The following is a 23,541-nucleotide window of genomic DNA, read 5'->3' on the forward strand; positions in this document are numbered from 1 at the left end:
GAAAACTTATTGGCAGTTCATAAGAAGCATCCATAATGGAATCTATTTACACTGATTTGATAGCTCATACCTTACCAGACAGTTTAAAAGAACTAGGAAAACAACTTATTGAATCTTCTAAGAGAACAGAAGAAGAACGCTTGAAGGGCAGAAATCGCAAGGCCCGAAAGCACAGGCAAGGGACTCTTGAGGATAATGATAAGGACAGTGAGGAGGCTGAGATAAAGAGGAAAAGGAAGGCTGAGGAAGCTGCATTTCCAATTGCTGTGGCCAGGTTGATCATGGAGCTTTGGTCTCCAAGAATGCGTCGCCATGCTGAGATTCTGATATTGCAAAAGGCTATACAGGAAGGGTACTTGAAGCAAAAGCACCTTCATTGGGTCCATGTCTTTGACAAAGATGATGAAGGTGACAGTGAAGATGAGTGGGTAATTGACAATGTGGATGACGTTATAATTGAACTGATCTGGGAAAAATTTAACATTAAAGAACATTTTTGTCAAGTAAGCTCTCATCGGATGTGGATTCAGAGAAGCTATGATCGTCTAAAAGAGTTTGTGCCATCCCTACATCCAGAGATAATTGAACGCCATGATCTCAGCAAGTTTGCTTTTAGCCAAGCCATTGGCTATTGCTTGAAATGGGTACATAGTGCTCATCATGATATATGGACAGCTGCATGTGACTTGCACCTGTACCATGAGCCTCACCATCCCCAGAGTTGGAGCAATGCGCATGCAATTGAGGATAAACGCAAAAAGCTGGAGAATTGGGTGAAGGATGCTTGTGACTTTGGCTCAGGATTCCCCTATGGTTTGGATTTAGCAACTCTGGATCTGAACTCAGAAGATCTGGCTGAACCATTCTTGTTGGAGAGTTTTATTGACATGGTTGGTGTTGAATGGGAAAGAAAGAAGGGTCAGCAGCTTGATATTACCACAAGAGAGCTGGTGTATATGGATGACAGATTCCTAAACAGGTATTCGAAGACACAGCATCAGATGATAAGTGAACTGATTGAGCAGATAATTTCCTCCGACGAATCTTGGAAAGATACAACCTTAAGTAGAAGAGACAGATTGCTATTAAGCACTGTACCAGAAAGTAAGCATGCAGTTTTTGTATGTCAGCATGAACTTCAAAAGAAGTATGAAGAAAAGAGATTGAAGAGATTACATCAAAAAGAATCTGAGGAGCAAAATGAAGAAACTGATATAGTTCTGTCTCAGGAAATGATTGATAAAGCCAGTGATAATGCATTTTTCATCATGGTCAGCAAAGTTGTGATGGAACTCTGGGATGCAGCATTAAGGAAGCATGTAAATGGTGTTATTCTTAAGAAAGCCATTGAGGACAGAATAATCAGCAGCCACGATGTTGACTGGATAATGATTCTTGACAAGCAGGAAGAAGAAAACGAAGATGTCACATCGGATCCTGTGGCTATTGATGATGGTATCGTGATTAAATTGCTGTGGGATGATTTCAGATTGAGAGAGCACTTTTCTCAGGTCCAGGTTCACCGCCACTGGATCAGGCAGAGCTACAATCGCCTGGCTAAGTTCATGCCAGAATTGACAGATGAAATCATTGAGCGCCATGACCTGACTAAGTTTGCCTTGTCACAGAGTATTGGCTACACCTTAAAATGGGTTCACGATCTCAACCATCCCATTTGGCGTAAATCCTGCAACATCCACCTGCATTATGAGCCACATCATCCACAATTGTGGTCAAAGAAACACACACCAGAGAAGAAAAAAGCATTTCTGGAAACTTGGCTGTGTCTTCAGGATGATAAAAACAAGTATGGCTTTGATTTGAATTCACTTGACCTGACAACGGAAAATATGGCCCGCATGTTCCTGGTCGAAAGCCTGTTAGACATGGTGGCAGTGGAATGGGAGAGAAATAAGAACCAAAGGCCTGATCTTACCTATACAGAACTGGTCTACATGGAGGATAGGTTTCTTACTAGGTACTCCGATTATGACAGAGCTCTTATTGTGGATTTGATGAATGAAATAAGAAAAGCAGATGAATAATAGCAAACTCTCCCATGTTACCCCTTAGAGGCTTTTAGGTCCGAAACTAGAGTGTTAGGTTAATGCAGTTTGAAACATTTACAGTTAGATGACTAACCAGTACACCTGATGGCATTACATCATTACATATTTGTATTACATCTTTGTATTGGCATGCATTAGAAGTGTAATGTTGTATGATAGTGAATCCTAGGCAGTAAAGGAAGAGGATATTCGCAAGCTCAGACATACAGAAGTGGCAATGATTAGGTGGATGTTCAGTGCATCTTCGAGTGCAACGCCTGGTTAGGCTAGGTTTATGATGGAAGAGTTTAGAGGTACGATGGGACTGGAGTGTATTGGTGCTGTGATGAGGAGAGGTAGGTTGAGATGGTTTGGGTAAGTGGAGAGGATGGGGGATGATAATTGAGCGCAGAAAGTGTGTGTTAATGTTGGGGGTAGGGTTGTGTGAGGTAGACCGAAAAAGACCTGGGATGAGGTCATCTGAGTGTGACCTCAGGGTTAAGGGACTAAATAGGGGAGCCACCAGATCGAGCAGCATGGAGAGCCGTCATTAGGTGGCCAAGGCCATAGCATGCAAGCATGTTTGAGCCTTCAAAAATGAAAATTATATTTGAAACCTCATCATAGTATTTCACTGCACCTTGCCTTGGGAGGTGCTCTGGTCTGACCCTGGTGAGGCACTGTCCACCACAAGGGGGCCCTAGATTTCTACATGGAGTATATACTGGACCATACATGTAGGATGGCCCCACAGGAGCAGTTGCATTACCGGTGTTTGACAGGCCATCCTTGCCAAACAACATTGAAAAACTTCAAACTGTTGATGGAAGAAGTTACAGCACACACCCATTTTGTACTTGCATATATGATTCCAGCCATTTTTACCATAACTTGGCTCAGTTTTTTATCCTTTTGTGGCATATTTCAAATACTATTGGCAAAATAAGACAAACTCAGCATCCCTTGAATAGCACTTTGCAACTAGCATCATATTGTGGTGTTAGTGTGCTGTTACGACTCAGCATTTGAAGTTGGAAAGATGGCAATTTAAGATGAAGTTAGAGTAAAAATGGTTTAGCGACAGAATCCTGAATTCTTAAGCATTAAATTCCAAGATGTACAATGCTGTAATTTAATAATAACCATTGTTAAATATGTACTGGTATAAGTGGATGGTTACCATCAACTTGAAGACACTATCATGAGTGAAGTGTAGCTACATAACCACATAATCATCATTCTAATGCAGAAACTGAGCTACAAGTAAGTAATGTCAAAGTTGAGGCTGGCACTCGCACAGTATTATAAATTTTGATATGTATCTCAGAGTTTTCCTTACCAGTCTCAAGCAACTGTTCAGATGTAATTAGCAAGTTTTGACCCTTATTTAGCTCCAGGGCCTTAGAATGCATTTTCTGTTCCATGGTCAGCCTCAGTATGGGAATTCCTTAAGATGATGCATGGCATCATTTGTTTTTATTTTATTTTATTTAGCTTATTATAGGTATATGGGTACTGCACTTACTGTTCATTATTGTCATTTTATACTGGTTATATAATCATCAGAAGTGATTTTTAATGTGGTGTCATGGTGATAGTTTACAGGTTACCCATTTCATTCTGGTGGTCTTACCAACAGACTGTTTTATTTAGTGATTTTCAAAATCTTACCCTTTCTGGTCAGAAAGATCCTCTTAGCTGATTAAAATTGTCCAAAGGCACTAAGAAAAAAATAAATGGTTTCAGGAGGTTAATACTGATTATAAATAGATATGACCAATTGTAGGTAAAAACATTTTGTGGTTGTGTATCAACTGTGGGAAGAGTGCACTTTGTCATATGCCGTCACACGCTAATAAACTGAGTTATAAGCCAGATTATCCATGATAATTACTGATAAGATACCCTTCCTGTGTTTTTATCAGTATATTTCCTCACTGTTACCATATGGCAGTAATATTGCATCATAAACTTCATTGACATATGGCAGTAATATTGCATCATAAACTTCATTGATATTTGCTTTTTGGTTAGCAGACAAGTATAATTATTGATGCAGTAATGTTAAAGGTATTGAATGTGTATCATATGAAGTGTAAATTACTTTATGAAGATTTTGCTGTCATTACATGTTGATGTCAGTTGCTGTGAACTGTTGTGTTAGTCTGTTTTTATCTGTTATTTCCCCATTCCCCAAAACATTAATGTTCCTCATAACCTCATTGTTTGTACTCAGCTGAGCTGTATTGTTCAAAGTTTGGAATGATTTTGTACATACCAGATAATACATGTTAGGTGACCTCTTCCCCTTTTGCTGGAGTTGTAAGCTGGTTTTGATACAACTGATGTCCCATTATTTCTCAAAGATCTGGGGACTATTGTGTCCATGACTTTGTTCTCTCTCATGTAAAACTGTATTGTTTGATTGCATCCAGACTGTTGTGATTGGGACAGCTGTATTTGAGTTAACTCCATTGGTGGTTGACACTGGGATCAGTATTGAGTTTGGCATTATTTAATGTTTGTAGCTTCATTGGTCATTCACCTGTCTTCAGGCATTGTAGGTTGCAGTACCCGGCTTTGGAACCCAGACACTTGAAAGTGGATAACATGGGAATGATTGTTACTTTAACTTTATAGTGTCCCACTGCACTCAGTGGAGGCACGTTGCGATAGCACACAGCAGTACCAGATATACAGTGATAGTGTTGAGTTGCTAATATAATTACTGGTACAGTATAATCTTTCTTACCAGATACTGTATAAAGATTAGAATAACAAAATTTAAGTTGAGTGACAGTATCCCGTGATGATCATAGGATATTATAGTTTTAGTAGCATTTTGCTACTGGGTCGGCCAACTCCACCACATTGAGTTGAATCGTAACAGAAGCTAATGCAAGTAGGCTTTTGCTTTGTTATATTTTGATTGGTAATCTGATATCATGTCCAGTATGTCAAGATAAGCCCAGAGCAGCCATGTGAGCCATACAAAGTAATATATGCATGCAGATATGATCGTATTATATCGTTTATCAAGGCTCCAACATGTTGATTGACATGATGTGGTACTGTATGATGCAAGAGGAAATGTAAGCATTTGTTAATGATGGTTCCTGTTCATATTAAGTAACTGAAAAATTTGCAGTCATCACACAATCCACCTGCAGCATATGCCAGAGGGAATCTGATATAAAAGAAATGAGGCCACTAGATTTGGTATATTTAATATATATACATATATAATAAAATCTGATGCAGTGAGATTTTACTGCATCTTTGTTTCTTTTCATAAGGTACTTTTCATGTCTTTTTTTATGTACGTACTGTATATTTTCTTTCCTAAATCATCACCCCACCCACCCCATTATTTACATCCAGACCATTTTATAGCATGACATTTTTGGTTTTAGCATGTTATTGTGTTACTTGCAGAAATTTAGATGGAGTGAGAATAAAAGAGTACCCAGTATTGTATTATGGTTCTGGTTACCCATACGGTTTCTATACACATAGATTACCATGGAAAGTTATTAGCTCATTTGACATTGTTTTCCTTGTCTAATTTTCATTTATTTTGTGGTTTTTCCTACTTTGTTAATATGTTATTTGTTTTGTGTTTGATATCATAGCCACATTTTTGTAAACATATTTGTAAGATTATTTTGAGTTAGTAAAATTGGAGTAGGTTTAAATCTGTATAATTTCCCATCCTGATTGGAACCTTCCACACCATTTTCACTATGTTGTAGTTATATGTTATCATCTTAAGGATATAGGGAAAATACTGGAACTGTGGAGAAAGTCAGTGATAGTTCCATTAGACAAAGAAATTAGTGTCAGGGAAGAATGTAAAAATCGCTTGAAAGCACATTGGTAGGTCAGCCTCGTGTGTGTAGCTCCACATTGATGACATAGTATAATCCAACATAAACCAGATGACTGAGCTTGGAGAAAGAGTAAGAGAGATGAGGGAAAAAATATAAGGACAGTAAGATAGTTTGGAGGCAGTTCTGTCACAGCCTTTGTTTAGTAGAGGATACCCAACAGTGAGCAAGGGATGAGAAATGATGATATTAATACCAAACAAGTTTAGCTCATATTATATCATTGTGTATAGAATTTCAGTCCAATACCTCTGAGCAATGAAATAAATAGTTTGTGAATGGGTGTATTGACCTTTCTACTGGATACTATGCCTATATTTCTGTACAGTAATTTTGTTTGGGGTTCATACTGCCCATATTTTTCAGTGGGAAACTTAGGATGACAGTGATGGTAAGGCATGATAAGTTATTTATTTTTAGATTTTGTACTGAGGAATCATTTGAACAAAGTAAATACACTGTATTGTATTTTGTTACAGATACAGCTCTGGTATTTTTTAATCCTAATTGTAGATGATCAGCTCCCACTTGTACAGTGTAAAATTTGATTTAAAGCATAGGTGAAATCTGAGGAGAAAGAATGAATCTGAATTAATGTTATGTACTGTGAAAAAATTTTCAACATATACGTCATAGTGTCATGCAGTTCTCTGATGAAGTCTGTGTGTTGTTATTGAGTAACCCCGGTCTGTCTCCTCAAGCAGACCCATCAACCCCTGTCTGTCTCCTCAAGCAGACCCATCAACCCTGGTCTGTCTTCTCAAGCAGATCCATCAACCCTGGTCTGTCTTCTCAAGCAGACCTATCAAGCCTGGTCTGTCTCCTCAAGCAGACCCATCAGCCCTGGTCTGTCTCCTCAGGCAGACCCATCAACCCCTGTTTGTCTCCTTAAGCAGACCCATCAACCCTGGTCTGTCTCCTCAAGCAGACCCATCAATCCCTGTTTGTCCCCTCAAGCAGACCCATCAACCCTGGTCTGTCTTCTCAAGCAGACCCATCAACCCTTGTTTGTCTCCTCAAGCAGACCCATCAACTGCAGGCAAGCGGACCTGGAGCGGTGGCGTCTTCGTCGTGGGTCTACCCCCCAGAGGCTGTCGAAGAGAAGAGGAGGACAGCATGGGGGCCAAACCACCGCAAACCCCCCCGGCCCCTCACGGGGCTCGAGTACCTGGGAGTGGCTTCGGTCGTCCGGGCAAGTACCACATCTCCCAACACAACACACACAACAACACCGTTTTTTCTACACCGAGAAATGACTTCCCGGCTGTCATTTCTTGACGACTTCTTCTAGCCAGTGACATTGAGAGCAATCCAGGACCCACCAGCAAATACATATGTGCAACATGCTCAAAACCTATCACGTGGAGCTGACAGACAAAGGGTTCAGTTCAGTGCAATTCCTGCAAGAATTGGACCCATTACACCTGCACAACACTTGCATCCAGAAAACATTACACAAACACCTGGACCTGCTCCTTATGCTCCTTCCCCCCACCCATCAACTCCCTTTCCAATCCTACTCCTACTTCCTTCACATCTCCACAGCCAAACCCACAGACCCTTCCCACACCATCCAGTCCCCCAACTCCTCCCATTCCAACCCATCCTAATCCACCTCAACTTTTACCTCCATCACAACCTCCTCCTACCCCTTCCCCTCCACCCACACCACCTCCCCCTTGTGCTGCAGCAGCCAACACACATCGCACACACAACATAAACATCCTTCATTTAAATATACAGTTGATGGCATAAACAGCAAAAAACATGAACTCACACAATTTATCAAACAACTGAACATACACATTGCCATCTTACAAGAAACAAAACTACACAGAGCACAGAAAACACCGACATTTCATAACTTCACCACCATTCGACAAGACCGGGCCGACGGCGGTGGCGGTGGACTCATCACCCTGGTACACAAATCTATCAACTTTGCAGAATCAGTGCACACACAAAGTCACTTCTCCCCCCACGTGACACCACAACAGAAATACAATCAATTAAAATACGCACTGGCAACAAATCACACATAACAATCGCTAACACATACATTCCCCCCCAGTCGTCCCCCACAGTACCACACAATTACTCTCCACAGATACACCACATCACTAACATACCCAACATCATCCTGGGTGGTGATTTCAACGCCAAGTCGTCGGCCTGGCATGTCAACAACCCTGACACAGACAGAGAGCTGGTACTACAATCCCAGACAGATCACCTTTTCATACTAAACAGTCTAGACCAACATAACCATATCCCATACCAAGCCCTCTTCCTCCCATCATCTCCAGACATCACCTTCTGCTCCCCAAACCTCGACCCCACTACATCACGGAGAGTGGTCAAAACCCTAAGTTCTGATCACCTCCCAATCATCACTGCCAAAACCAGAATGACCCCAGCTGGCCACAAACACACATACACTAATTACAGTATAAGAGAGCCAACTGGGAGGCCTTTGTAACTGAAACAGAACAACATTTCGAAACACTAAACAGTACACCCATCACAAACATCAACACCGCTGTGCACACTTTCAATACAATTATACAAAATGCAGACAAAAGACACATCCCTAGAGGCAACAGAAAGAGAGACAACCCCAACTTCACACCAGAAATTCAAGGCCTCATCAGACAACGGGACACACTGCGACACTCCCCAACACCCCATACACAAGAGACCCTACAACAAATACAAGAACTCAACACTCAAATAAACAATAAAATATCAGAACAGCAAACACTAAACTGGAAAAATTACCTCCAAACACTTGACCACAAAAGAAACATCAGCAAACTCTACAAAACACTAAACAGCATCACACTTTCCAACAGCAACACCACACAATCACACGCTGCCATCACAACAACAGACACCATACCCTCAAACAACAAGCAAACACTCTCATCAATCACTTTTCACAAGTCAGCCATCTAAACCCCCATCCCGAAGACCGACGTATCATCCAACATAAGAGACAGTTCCCCACAGACCCAGACTACGCACCTTTCACTTACAACCAGACGAAGCACATCATTAACAACCTCAAGCACTCATCTGCCTGTGGACCAGGCAACATAAGCAACATTCACCTTAAACACCTAGGACCACAAGGCATACAAGCACTCACCAACATATCAAACTACAGCTACTCACACAACATAATACCCAACATCTGGAAGCATGGCAATATCATCACTATCCCTAAACCCAACAAAGACCCCACGTTACCCTCCTCACATCGCCCCATCACACTCCTCTGCACCCCCTCTAAAGTCACTGAACGACTGATACTACAACTAGTCACACCTCACATTCCCCTAGCCCAGTCACAACATGGCTTTAGGCCACTACACTCCACAAACACCCTCCTTACAGACCTTACACAGAGAGTTTTCGATGGCATGAATTCAGCTAGGCCACCGCACAGAACAATCCTAATCACACTAGACATCAGCAAAGCTTTTGATGCCATCCCCCGCCACAGCCTCACAAACAAAATACTCAACACAAACATGCACAATAATACAAAAAGATGGCTGGCAAACTACTTAGCAGGCAGATGTGCACACGTAACATTTGCCGGTCAGTCTTCTAACATCAGAAACTTCACAAACGGTGTCCCCCAAGGATCTGTTTTGTCCCCTACACTCTTTAACCTATACATGCACGACGTACCCACACCCCACACACCACAGATACACATAGCTTCCTATGCAGATGATATAACACTTACATGTACGCACCAAAATGTAAACACAGCTGCACACATCATTCAACCTTACCTCAACACACTACACAAATGGTTCACCACAAACAGGTTCAAAATAGCCCCAGCCAAATCTACAGTGACTCTTCTCACAAACTGGACAGCAGAACACAGTCACATCCCACACCTCACCATAAACAACACTCCCCTACCCCCCCACACACACACAAAATCCTTGGTGTAACATACAATACATAAATGTCATTTAAACAACACATCACAAAAATTAAAAATAAAATAACACCAAGACTCATTGCCTTGAGGTCACTTGCCCATACAACATTCGGACACAACAAAGAAACCACCACCACAGTATACAAATAATACATACGTTCAGTGATGAATTATGCAAGCCCTGCCTGGGCTTCAAACCTCACCAAAACACACTACAACACTCTACAGACCATACAGAACAAGGCCCTAAAAATAATCACAGGCTGCACATTTACCACACCCACAGACCATCTACATCAAGAAACCAAAGTTCACAAAGTCAAGGATCACCTAGACATGAGAGGCACCCAGTTTCTTGCTGCAATTTCCACAAACCTACAACATCCACTACAGTACATGGCAGCACATCCACCCACACCAAGGAACATCAAAACAACACCCAGCACACGATACCGTACACAAATACTGTCATCTCTCCCCCCTCGCCCACCTCAAACCAGCTTCCAGGAGCATATCCACACTCAGATCACTCGCCGCTCCATTCAGTCACTTAAAGACAACACACAGCTGCATGCACGGCCTCCTGACATCCACCCTTCTGAATCCTATCTTCCTCGTGAGGACAGGGTCCACCTGGCCAGGCTGAGATGTGGGCACCATCCAGCCCTCTTAAGCTACCAGAAGAGGCTGGATGACTTCGTCGCTGATGTCTGTCCAGGATGCAACACAGCACCCCATACTATTAAGCACAAAATGGAAGACTGCATTGCACACAATCACCTACACCAACAACACAACATACACTCTTTGAGAGCTCTGTGGGAAAGCCTGGTCTTGGCCATGACCTTCCTAAGGGACTCGGGGCTGTTCGGCCAGACTGCCTAGGGAACAACTACTACTACTACTACTACTGCAGGCAAGCAAGTGCCCCTGCAGGGCCATCCCTTGCAGTGAGCCTGATATTCCCTTGTAGTAGACCGTCATGCCACAGTGAGACCATGGGAAAGAGTTGGTTCCTGGGTGGACATTACAGTTGTCTCTCCACCCAGTTAACAGGGGCACCTTAGTAGGATCCACCTCACCCTGTTATTTGATTTTATGGTCACCACCTAGCATTGTAAATAGTTTCTTAGATTATGGGAAACTACAGGTCCTCCTCCACTTACGAACGGCCGACTTACAAATTTTCGCACTTACAAATTTTTACTTTCAGTAAAATCTTCAGTAAATTACATGGAATTAAGTGAGATATTCAACACTTAATTATAAAATAGCTGTCTGTTAATGATTCTGCCCAACTGTAGGCTAATGTAAGTGTTCTAAGCACATTTAAAAGGCTTCAGAGGCTTGGCTAGGCTATGATGTTTGGTTGGTTAGGTGTATTAAATGCATTTTCGACCCATGAAAAAATCAACTTACGAGCAGTTTCTCGGAACGTAACCCATTCGTAAGTGGGGGAGGACCTGTATTAGACTTGTCAATCAGTGCAGAGTCACCTGAAGTGGAAGGAAGAGTAATAAAAAAATAACAAGATGGATAGAAGAAATAGGAAAGGTGGAGGGGAGACACACACAAAGAATGAGAGAGAAGGAGGAAGAAGTGGCAGCACTATATGTGAGTGGATGATGGTTGCCACCACCTACTGGTACCACTTAAAATGTGTGTAAAGCACTCATGCAGTGGAAGTTATCCAATGTGCCAGAAATTCTGATCACAATGTAGAACCGTTGCTTAAGAATCACTGTACTCCTTTTATTTGAGGTGTTCATCAGGGGTGAATCAGTAATTGTCTTCATGGTTATGTTTTCAGTAGAAGTATGTATGTGATGTTGTCCAGTCCACTGCAGCACCACTGGCACCCCAATCTCACATACATTACCAGTTATGTGAAGTGACCATTCTTGTGTGCAGTTGCTTCTGAAAAAGTTTCATTTTGTTGAAGAAACAAGATCTTGTAAGTACTCATTCATGTGTTGCCAGGTTGTCTGTATCCAAGATATATGGTTTTTACTCCTTTCAAGTTCTTGACATTCAGTTATCTGGCAGTTTGCATTTTCACAAATAGCTGCAGTGTTTATGATAAACTGCAGTGAAGGTTTATTAGATTATTATTTCTGTATGTCTAATTACAGTTAATAGTTCCTTATCTCTTGAAATTATCAAGACCTGAAGAGATTTTTAGCTAACCAAAAGGATTTAAAGGGGTTGGAAAACTTGAAATCATACTTCATTAGTTCAAAGCTGTCACTGATAGCCATCATGTATTGCCCAGTAGCCAAAGTTTTGTCAGATAGGATCATCTACTTTGGATAAAACACAGTGATTCATCATAACTTCTTTATTGTTACAAGAAGACTGCCATTAGAGACAGTATTACTCAGCATACAGACTTTGGTGGTAATTAGTTCTTTTTTTTTTTTACATCAGTTATACGAGTACAATGCAAAAACAGTGTAACACTTAAGGCAAGTTTTCATGCACAATCATGTTATTTTAGTACTTTCTGTGTGCATTTCATAAGAAGAAAAGGTCATTCACACATTTCACATCAGCAGTGTCCAGGAATACTGGAATACTTTACTACAGTAAATCCAGAAACTTGTCATTCTGCCGCATTATCCAAGAAAAGAGAGGATGGCATAACATGGTATCATTACAGTAGAGGTCACCCTCGCTAAAAGATTGGGTTACGTTCATGGAAAAGCAGTTGAATGATGATCAAGTATTTATTGAATGTAGGGCTCTTGCCAATTGCATAAGCAAAATTGGCAGTCATATAGTAAAAAAATTGTGTTTCTTATGAAATCATAATGACTATAAATGAAAATTTCAGTCTTAAGTAGAATAAAGTTGCTAAAATGTTAAGATCATATAATTGAACAACCACATGATAGTCATTTGTAAAATAAGGGTGACCTTTACTATACAGTTCTGGTACCTTGACTGCAGTAGTGTACTCATAGCTTCAGTTCAAAGTTGCGTTTACGTTTTGGTTCTTTACCTTCATGTGCATTTTGTTTCTTTGAAATTTTAACACAAAATGTTTTACCAGTACTGTATTTTCAGGGTATGGGCATCATAAAGTGCCATGAATGATGGAAGAGATTAAAATAACCAGTCATCATCTCTGGGGAAATGTTTGCATCATTCTGCAATTTGCCATTTCCATGAAATGTATTCCAGGTAAGTCTCAAAGCTAGTCACGTGCTACAGTAAAACCTTTATTATCCTCATCTTAGCCAACTTGGAACTGTAATCAGCAACAGTATATGGAAAATGTCTTTAATTGCTAATAGTAAATGCTCAGTCAGTTTACTGCATTATTTTTTTTTTTTTCCATTTTACAAGTATTTTTTTCTAGGTTTCATGAAATAAATTAAAGTGGCTTCAGTTAAATCAATTCCCATTCTCCTAGGTACAGTAATTTGAACCATAGAATACAGACTCTGTTGTTTCTCAAAATTTGTAGACCACACACTCGTATATAATTGATTCACTTGATAAAGATTTTAATATATTAGGTACCATACCGTATATGTTGCAGTATTCAGTTTGTAGAGTATTACTCTTGTGATTTAGTATTACACATGTGATTTACTTCTTCTTTTATTTTCAGTTAATATAAGTTTGCTGTATAAAATAGACCTCATTTAAGAATATTAGATTCTGTGAATTGTTTTCATTCGTATGTAGTACAGAAGCTTAGTTTTGAATAGGTTTAGGTTTCTCATAAAAAATGCATGAATTAACTACTATATTAAAAAATATTTATATATTGTGAGAATACTGAATATTACACCTAACCTCATTTATGAATTTATGATGGACTGGACTAAATATTATACAGTGTGAGGGTAGGTATAACAATTATTTGAAGCCAGTAAATGCTCATGTTCCAACTTGTGGCACAGGATGCTATGATTCACGGTGATGTACAGGATGCAGCTGATTCGTGGAGCTATGAGGGATCATGCTGTCTCTTCATGAGCTTGAATTGGTTTACATTATATTGAAATGTTTTTAATATTTTGTTTGGAAACTTTTGCAGTATATTCCTACAAAAATGTACCCAGTAAATAAGCATTAGATATTACACAGTCACCAGGATGACACTTATCTAAAGAAGAATAAAGTGAACTGTGGGCATGTGTAGTACTGTATGGTATTAAACACAGATATTGTAACACAGTTTAATATAGTTACATTGGGCTTACAAAATAATCATGTACAGTAATCTAGCATCCTTCATATCCTAAACATTTTTGAATCTGCTGAGGTTACCAGTAGAGATATTTTGGTACCGTATAATTTTGAATGGATCACTTGTACTGTATTTCTGTTAACTGTTAACCAAATGTAATCAAGAGTACTGTATTTTGTATTATGCAGTTACGTACAATATTTACTTTAATTTAACAATTTTGATATATATATTACTACTGCTGAGCACTGTGGTATAATGTCAATAACTGGGTCCAACCTGTTTGGCAAGCTGCTGTGTCTTTTCACTGCTTTGTACAATGCAAATTTTTATAGCCTCTTTAAATTGCCAAAGCAGTGCATAGTCTCACTTGACCTTAGCACACCCTTTACCTTGTTTAAAATGTACTAGCTAGCAAACATTGTTCCTAAAACTATACTATTTTAATCACATGTGTGATATATTTGTTTTCTGAATTGTCGCTAAAAAGATGAAGGTGAAAAGCTTACTTACAAAAGAGGTGTACCGTACATAAGAAGCTGCATGTTAAGGATTACACTGTTTTACTACTGAAGCACAAATGTACAAAGAAGATACTGTACTGTATACATATATACTGTATGTATAAAAATATATAAATGAGGAAGAGTTTCCTTTGAGGCTAGCTGCAGCAAGCCCCTCTGTCACACAACTTTCACTCATTTGTTTGCATGTCTTATATACACCAGGCATACAAGAACACTTTGTCATGCAAAGGTAATTCTGTACATCAACAGACTTAAAGATTACACATAAAGTAATTCATATTAAGGTGATAACAACATTCATACACACAGTCATACATAAAATATTCACAACCACCAAGTCAGTTTGGTGACATAATATAGAATACTGAGCCACGCCACGGGGAGAACATGATAAACTTTGTGTTGCTGTTTAGTTTTGAGGTCCCACTTAAAATGTCTGTCTGTCTGTCTGTGGCCAGATTTCTAACTGATTGTTATATTATATTTGGATACACTATTGTTATTTTTAAAAATGAACTTGTGATTACTGTATAATCTTATTTCAATTGTGCAAAGAGCTTGGACTTACCCAATTTTGTCATGTTTAATACTGTGATTATCAGGAACTAACTATTATGACTTTGAGGCTGTCATGTGTGGCCTATTTGTCAGTAGCTAATAACATTGTGTCCAAAAGAAAACCAAAAGAATAAATAAAACAAGACTATCTATAGCTAGTGTAAGAGTGAACTCACAACTCGACACAAGTATCACACAGCAGGTCCCGTTATACAAGGTGGTCCATACATGATGCAGCCTAGTTCTAATGTGTTGGAGGGATGGCTCAGTCAGCATTACCTGTGTCTGCCTTGTGTAATTTTCTACTTCCCATTATTCTCTACATACAGCACTGTATAATGTTTGCTTTTTACATTCACAAAGTGTATGGTTGATTGGTATTATACGAAGCAGGCAAAATGTCATTGCTTGTCACACCAGCAGACTGAGCTGTCCCTGCAACATATGGGAACTGGGTTACATAATATATGAACCACCCTGTACTTGATGCAACACGCTCAAATCAATTCACTTTCAACTCACCTACAGGACTGGAATGTGAATGGAAAAGTTTTTGCCACAGACAAACCAAGATTAGACCACCAGCTGCAGCTCAGTCTCTCAGGGTACTTTCAGTAAGCCAACAACAGGTGTATGTGCAAGTTAAAGTGAAGTGAATCTGACAGTGTCTTAAAGCACTTAATCCAAAACCAGTATTGATGTTGAAAAGGTAAAAAGTAAAGCTATATATCTACACTCTAGCTAGAGTAAAGTAAAATGTATCATGGAAGAATCTTAGTATTGCACTTAACTATCATCAGATTATTTACTGTACATGGATTTACTTTTTCTAAAATACTCGTATTTTTTTTGTTTACAGTGCTTAACAAAGAGACCGGAGAGAGCAAGTTGTGTTCTTTAGTGAAACTACAGTATTCTTTAAATGTATACTCCTAATGTGGTATGAGTGAAGTCTTATTTAGTGGTTTATGTAATTTATACTGTATAAAAGAAAGAGCTTCAACATCATAGAATTCCTGAATTTTTCTAAGTAAACACAGAGTGAAAGAGCACACCATCCAGCATTCTTCTGACCAGTAATTTTTACTGTAGCTGACAGCAGTAAATGTTTCCAACAGGCTCATTGGCATTTACTTGTTTCTGCTGATACACTACTTCTGTCTTCAAAGTTATGATTTAAATCAAAACTCCCTTTGATACCTGGTACTGAAGTTGACACCACTGCGGTTACTTAATGAAATTTTGTTATAGAATGATATACAGTCAAGGCTTTTTGAGAGTCAGATGGGTCAGAGAGCCTCAGGGTTTTAAGCCTATCAGGCATATTCCCTGTGTTTGTGATTTTTCACTTAGTTTTTCTTTTTTGCTTAATTCTCCAGCCTTGTTCTCTCCATGTCCGGCCAGGGTGTCTTTCATCTATTAGGTAGCTTTCCTGTCCTTGTTCTTGGGTTTGATCATGAGGAGAGACTTCTTGAGAGTGTAGTCCCACCCCCTCCACCGGAACCACACAATACCTGTCAAAGAACATAGTGTTTTTACAAAATGCATTATGATTATAATTTTCATGTGGTACCTAAGCAGAGTAAACTTGTTTGATGGAAATATATTGAGAACGAGAGGTTCTTTTTAATCTAGTGGTAATCAGATTAATCAAGTTGTTGTTATTGTTGCCCCAGGCTTATCTGAATATGAATCTGGTGGACTGGAGGGTGAAGTTCCTGTTCTCATGCATTCCATCCCTTTGTCAGGCATCCCTTCATTGCATGTGAAGGCATCCCTCACCAGCACCATACTGAGCATTACCAACAGATCTGATTAGTTACAGTATTTTTATCTTATTTTGTTGATTATTATAGATTATCATTGCATTTTATGCATGAATTTAACACCTCTTGTGAAGCATAAGAGAACAGCAGAGGAGGGAATTCAAGATGAAGTAAGATGATGAAAGGCTGGGTTGTCAAAAAGTGTAGAGGACTGCACCCTAAGAATTAATCTCACTAACAGCCGCACCTTGTCTTGCAGTGAGGTCATTTGGATCAGTAAGATAGATTCCATTGAGTCCTCGGCCACAAGAGCGCCACCACCATCCACCCTTGAGCATGGAAGCACAGTTGAGGCTGGATCGATCGTTGTCTCTGTTGGGAGAGCCACCACACACAGGTTACTAGGTCACAGTGAACAAACCAACTTACTGGATGGGTCATATATGATGCTGTCATCACTTTAACTTGGCCTGAAAGTGTCCTTATTCTTGAATGTTGAGCTGTGACAATAGATGAACACTCAAATATGATACTAGTCACAAAAAGTGCTGTTGAGATGTAGAGCCATAATATTACCATATTCTGCCATTGAGTAACCAGGGAAAGTCTACTAAATAATGAAAGTCCGGACCAAGTTAAGGTGAAAGAAGTTTAATTGGACTGTTTTGACCCTTTGTAGTAAATACAGAATGCATGACACAAGGCCTTACTGTCCTAGACACTGCACTATCCTTCTTATGTAGTAATATCTTAAATTACTGGAAATATTCAAGCCAGTATTTTCAAAGTAAAGTAGTACTCTGCTAATGTGGAATTTGTGCAACGCAACTGATGAGGAATCACCGTAATCACTATCCTGACCTTGATTATGTACCACTAAAGTTTGGGATGGATACTTGTAAGGATATGTTTTGTATTATCTGCAGAAATGTTGTATAGGAATGAAAAGGGTTGACAAAGTGAGACATTACTACAGAGGCACTTCATATGACAGAATTATCAGATGAAGATGAAACAGTTAGCAAAAGAAGTCACCTTTCAGTCATTGTCTACCAGTAATCGTTGATATCAGACAGAAATAGGGACAGGAATGAGAAGTATAGTTTGTGCCATATTGTGCTGGCATTGTCATACTGAAGATTGTAAGTGAATGGATAACAAAAATAAAAGAATAACAGGAAACATATGAGAGAGGAGCTGCTTGTTTTGAAAATATTCAAGAAAAATTTACTATGGCCATTCCCTCTTGATTCAAGGCTGTATAAGAGGAAAGTAGCAGACAGTAATACAAGATGGTGAAGATTGTGTGTGTGTGTGTGTGTTTTTGTACGGTAGTAATGGCTGCATTATGGCAATTTAGGGTTTGTGTACCAGAAACTAAAGGCTTCAGTTATCTCAGTTTCATATTGTCAGAAACAAAATACCTCTACATTTCTACACTATGTAACCATACAGTACAGGAATATGCCATTAGTTTAAATATGGTATTATATGAAACTGGCTCTAACTGCATGACAACATAATGAAGTAAAGACTGATGGAAGGCGATGTCCTGCTGGCTTGTGGTGCTGTGTAGGAGTCTCGTCTTGCTATAACCTCCTTCAGTAAACCTCAGTAAATTCTGCTGTGCTGAGCGTCACTTCGTCAGTTGAGGGTCGGCGTCCCTGAAATATACAACTCCAGACTGCCATACTGGCAGTGACTGGCTGAGACCTAATTGGCTTTTTATATCACATAACTTGTCGGAGGAGTGAACATTCAGAACAGTTGTATAGTAGTTGTAAATGCAAGATTTTTCCAGACCAAAAAAAAGAGTCAAGGCTAGTCATGACTAGTACTGTAGATTGTTCTTGACTTCAGATCAGCATCATCCTTGTAACAACAAAATGGCGTATTTCAACTGGAACGATTGTTTTCTGTTGAACCTTTTCGCTTTGATCTTTAACAATTTTAAATCATAAAAGAAGTTGTTACACATACAACAATTACTGTACAGTTTGTATTGTTATGTATGATACTTATTTCTCACACAGTACTGTAATATGTAAAATTATATACAGTAGCAGATTTAAATTAGCACAGTATGCATATTATACATGACTAATTTTCTCTGATTTAGTGGTAGATAGGATTGAAAGATTTCTAATTTGCCCGTGATGTTTATATATATAGATAGATAGATAGATAGATAGATAGATATTATGGCATAAAGCAGAAATGAAGGAAATTGGTCTGTGTCATTTGTCACATGTATGCCACACACTTGTCCAGAACTGCCTTGTTTGATCAGTTTAAAGATAAGATTACAAGTATTTAATTTTTCCCAAACGGATCCACAACTGTATCATTTTCAATTTTCATTTCTTAAACACACGTAAGAACCATAACTAGCTGTATATCGTATGCATTTGAGGTCAAACAAAAGGCACTCCCAAGTGGTAAATACGAAGAGTAATACAACAAATTTTGTAGGTTGTGAATCACAGTAATCAGAATGAAGAGTGCATTGTCAAACCCCAAAGTTCATGAAATCAGATGGTCAGTAGTCATCATAACTCACAAACCCAGGTTTGTTATACCATACTGTAAATGGGACTTACTCTAGTTCACAAGATACAGTTTGATACTATATAACTCAATACTGTGTACTGTACATACATTTACAGTAGAAGTCACAAAGATATTAAATCAGTAATGAACTGCAGAACAGTAAGACAATGAAATTACAGTATTTGATTAAGTGGGAGAGCAGCATTGGAAGTGTTTACACATTGCTGAGAAGAGCTAGATTGATGTTGTAGGTTAGTTGCTAAGCTTCACTACCCCACCATCCGCCCCTCTCCCGGTGATGACTCGAGGTGCCTGGAACCACTGTCTGACTCTCTTCTTCTTCATTTCTGCAACATTCGCGGCCTTTCCTCTAACTTTCGCTCTGTTGAGCACCACCTCTCCTCCTCTAAACCTCACCTTCTGTTTCTGACGGAGACTCAGCTGTCTGAGGCAACTGACAGCAAACCTTTTTCTGTATCCTCCTACTTTCTCTATACTCATTTCAAAGCCAAAGGTGGCTGTTGTGTATATATACGTAATGACTTATCTTGCTCTCGTGTTCCTGAACTCGCTTCTTCTGAATTCTCTACACTCTGGCTTCGGCTTTCCTGTCATTCTCTGACTAAATATATCTGTGCTGTTTACTTATCCCGTAATTCTACTGACTATCAAAAATTCTTCGACTATCTTACTTCTGCGATGGAACACATTCTATCCATTTCTCCTTTCTCTGAAATCTCCATTCTAGGAGATTTCAATGTTCACCACCACCTTTGGCTCTCCTCTCCTTTCACGGATTCACCTGGTGAACAAGCCTACATCTTTTCTATCCTTAATGACCTAGAACAGCTTGTACAGCACCCTACCCGTATCCCTGACCGCTTTGGAGAGAGCCCCAACATACTTGACCCCTTCCTCACAACTAATCCTTCTGCTTACTCTGTTAATCTTTTCTCTCCGTTGGGCTCCTCCGATCACAACCTTATTACCTTAACCTGTCCTATCACTCCAGTACGGCCTGTGGACCCTCCAGGGAAACGTCGTCTGTGGCATTTTGGAGCCGCGGACTGGGAGGCCCTCAGGCAGTACTTCTTTAATTTTCCCTGGAATGATTATTGCTTCCATGGCCAGGAGCCATCTGAGTATGCCTTGCACATTACAGAGGTTATTCTCTCGGGTATGGAAGCATACATTCCTTTCTCATATCCTTTGACTAACGCAAGAAAGCCTTGGTTTAATCACGCTTGTTCTAATGCTGTCCGCAACAAGGAGAGGGCCTACAAAAGGTACCAGAGCCAACCCACCCCTGAATAAACATCATCTTTATGTTTCTGCCTGGAATCGTGCTAAGTCTGTTCTTCGCTCTACTAAAAATAATTTCATCCATACTAAATGCTCTCAACTCTCCAACTCGAATTCCTCCCGCTCCTTCTGGCACCTTGCCAAAAATCTTTCTAACAACTTTACTTCATCATCCTTCCCTCCTCTTTTCTACTCTGATGGTTCTGTAGCTATTTCTTCTACTGATAAAGCAGATCTCTTTGCACAGACTTTCTCCTCCAATTCCACCTTAGACGATTCCGGTGCTGTTCCTCCATCTCTTCCCCCCTCTGACTTCCTCATGGCTGACATTAAAGTTTCTTCAGTTGATGTGTTTTCTGCCATCACTGGCCTCAGTACTAACAAGGCATATGGGCCTGATGGGGTCCCTCCTGTTGTTCTCAAGACCTGTGCTTCTGTGCTTACACCCTGCCTAGGCAAACTCTTTCGCCTTTGTCTGTCAACTTGTACCTTTCCTTCTTGCTGGAAGTTTGCTCTCATTCAGCCAGTCCCAAAGAAGGGTGACCACTCCCAACCCTCCAACTATCGTCCAATTGCTTTAACGTCCTGTATTTCAAAAGTTTTCGAGTCAATTCTCAATAGAAAAATTTTAAGGCATTTTTCCTATCACAACCTTCTTTCCGATCGTCAGTACGGGTTCCGTCAGGGACGCTCCACTGGCGATCTTCTCACCTACCTTTCAGACTCCTGGTCATCCTCCTTTCGGGAGTTTGGCGAAAGCTTTGCCATTGCACTTGACATCTCAAAGGCTTTCGATCGAGTCTGGTATAAATCTTTAATTTCCAAACTGCCCTCCTACGGTTTCTATCCTTCTATCTGTGCCTTCATTGCTAGCTTCCTTTCTGGTCGTTCTATAGCCGCTGTTGTAGATGGCCATCGTTCTTCTCCTAGATCTATCAACAGTGGTGTTCCTCAGAGCTCTGTCCTATCACCAACTCTCTTCCATTTATTCATCAATGATCTAAGCTGTACATCTAACCCTATCCACTCATACGCTGATGACTCCACCCTTCACCTTTCCATTCGGTTCCCGCAACGCCCGTCTCAACAGTTACTTCAACAAACAAGGGATGAGGCTATGGCACACCTAATGTCTGACTTGGCTCGTATCTCTGACTGGGGTAAAAATAATATGGTTGTTTTTAATGCATCTAAGACTCAGTTCTTACGCCTATCAACCCGACAAAATCTTCCACAGGTACACCCACTAATGTTTAATAATATTCAGCTTAATCCTGCATCATCCTTGAACATGCTTGGGGTTTCATTTACTCGGGACTTATCTTGGAAAGATCATATTACATCTCTTGTAAAATCTGCTTCCAAGAGATTGGGTGTGCTAAGCCGACTCCGCTCTTTCTTTACCCCTGCACATTTGTTGACTCTATACAGGGGTTTTATCCGCCCCTGTGTAGAGTACAACTCTCATGTGTGGGGAGGCTCCCCACATACAGCTCTTCTCAATAGGGTGGAGTCAAAGGCTTTTCGTCTCATTAACTCTCCTCCTCTTACTGACTCCCTTCAACCTCTGTCTCTTTGCCGCACTGTTGCATCTTTATCTCTTTTCTATTGCTACTTTAATGGTCACTGCTCCTCTGAACTGTCTGCTTGCGTTCCTCCACCTCTACGATGGGCGCCTAGCACCCGTCTGGCAGCAAACTCTCATCCCTTTTCTGTCCAACTCTCTAATGCAAGAGTTAACTGTTACTCCCAGTCTTTCATTTATGCAACAGGTCATCTCTGGAACTGTCTCCCTCTGTCTGTATTTCCTGCTGCCTATGATCTCCAGTCTTTCAAACACAGTGTGTCCAGGCATCTCAAGATGATCGGATCTTGAATTTGGCTCTCTATTGTATTTTGTTTTTCTCTTGGAGGGAACTGTTACTGCGGGCTCATGGCCTTTGGTTCCTTCTTCCTCGCATTAAAAAAAAAAAAAAAAAAATTACTTTCCATACGAGAACATTGCATGGTTGGCTTTAAGAGTTTGTTAAAGCTGAAATTTGGTAAATGGTAGTTCATTGTCAAGAGGGTTTATGGCTGTAATACCAAAGGTTTTTGTACCATTTCTCAGTTCAGAGAAGAGTGTGTTTTGGTAGTATGTATTTCAAATTTGGTCAGATTCATCCATAAGTAGCAGCCTACTCAAAATAATTCAGAGATAATGTTCTGTTCGTACAGTAAATTGGTGGTGATGCCATGCAGGATGAAACTGTTCTTATGTAACTAGAATATCAGAGCTGCCTAGAAGGTCTGTGTGCTGTGCGGCATTACCTGTTCACCGTGGAGAAGGGGCTGAGGTTGGAGCCATACCAGGGATCGTTGAGTGAATCTCCAGCATTACCAGAGTACCCACCAATTTCAAGCTTGTAGTTATCATTTTCACTGTGTAACTTGAAGGTTGAATATTCTGCATATCTGAATTGAAATCATAATTATTAATATGAAGTACATATTCTGATACAGTACAGTACGGTAGTTAGTGCTGCATGCCCAGTACTGTAATAGAGTCTTGGGATTACTTGTGGTGAAAAAAAAAAAAAAAAAAAATGAAGCCTACAATCGTGAAAGATGTTGCCATGGTTTTACACATACTAATGTTTATGAGAAAGAGTTTAAGTTTTTCTTTGCTTGTAGTTGTGGAATCCAGCAGAATTTCTCATATGTACAGGTTTGCAAATGCATTTTACAAGACTGTTAACTCT

The 23,541-nt window shown here is 39.9% G+C and overlaps 2 protein-coding genes across 2 annotated transcripts in view; one reads left to right on the forward strand and one right to left on the reverse strand.

Annotated features, from left to right (window-relative positions):
• Nucleotides 1–28: 28 nt before the first annotated feature.
• Nucleotides 29–2,292, forward strand: LOC145391404 (uncharacterized). Its single transcript, XM_080266012.1, has one exon. It carries the CDS (start codon nucleotides 36–38, stop codon nucleotides 2,043–2,045), a length of 2,010 nt encoding a protein of 669 aa, XP_080122138.1. The 5' UTR covers nucleotides 29–35; the 3' UTR covers nucleotides 2,046–2,292.
• Nucleotides 2,293–16,601: 14,309 nt separating this feature from the next.
• The window catches only part of LOC145391505 (uncharacterized), a 241,784-nt gene continuing 234,844 nt past the window's right edge, over nucleotides 16,602–23,541 (reverse strand). Inside the window, exons 11-13 of the mRNA XM_080266131.1 lie at nucleotides 23,111–23,254; nucleotides 17,196–17,320; nucleotides 16,602–16,696 (exon numbers count right to left, since the gene is read on the reverse strand). Coding sequence (XP_080122257.1) covers nucleotides 16,602–16,696; nucleotides 17,196–17,320; nucleotides 23,111–23,254 — 364 coding nt within the window. The remainder of the gene's footprint in view (nucleotides 16,697–17,195; nucleotides 17,321–23,110; nucleotides 23,255–23,541) is intronic.

The sequence above is a fragment of the Coenobita brevimanus genome, chromosome 18, assembly GCF_032717465.1.
Source record: "Coenobita brevimanus isolate Jiangsu-jjx chromosome 18, ASM3271746v2, whole genome shotgun sequence".
Classification (NCBI taxonomy): domain Eukaryota; kingdom Metazoa; phylum Arthropoda; class Malacostraca; order Decapoda; family Coenobitidae; genus Coenobita; species Coenobita brevimanus.

Bases quoted from the DNA above. Each gene is read 5' to 3' on its own strand.
- LOC145391404 (XM_080266012.1), top strand. From the start codon at position 36: ATGGAATCTATTTACACTGATTTGATAGCTCATACCTTACCAGACAGT.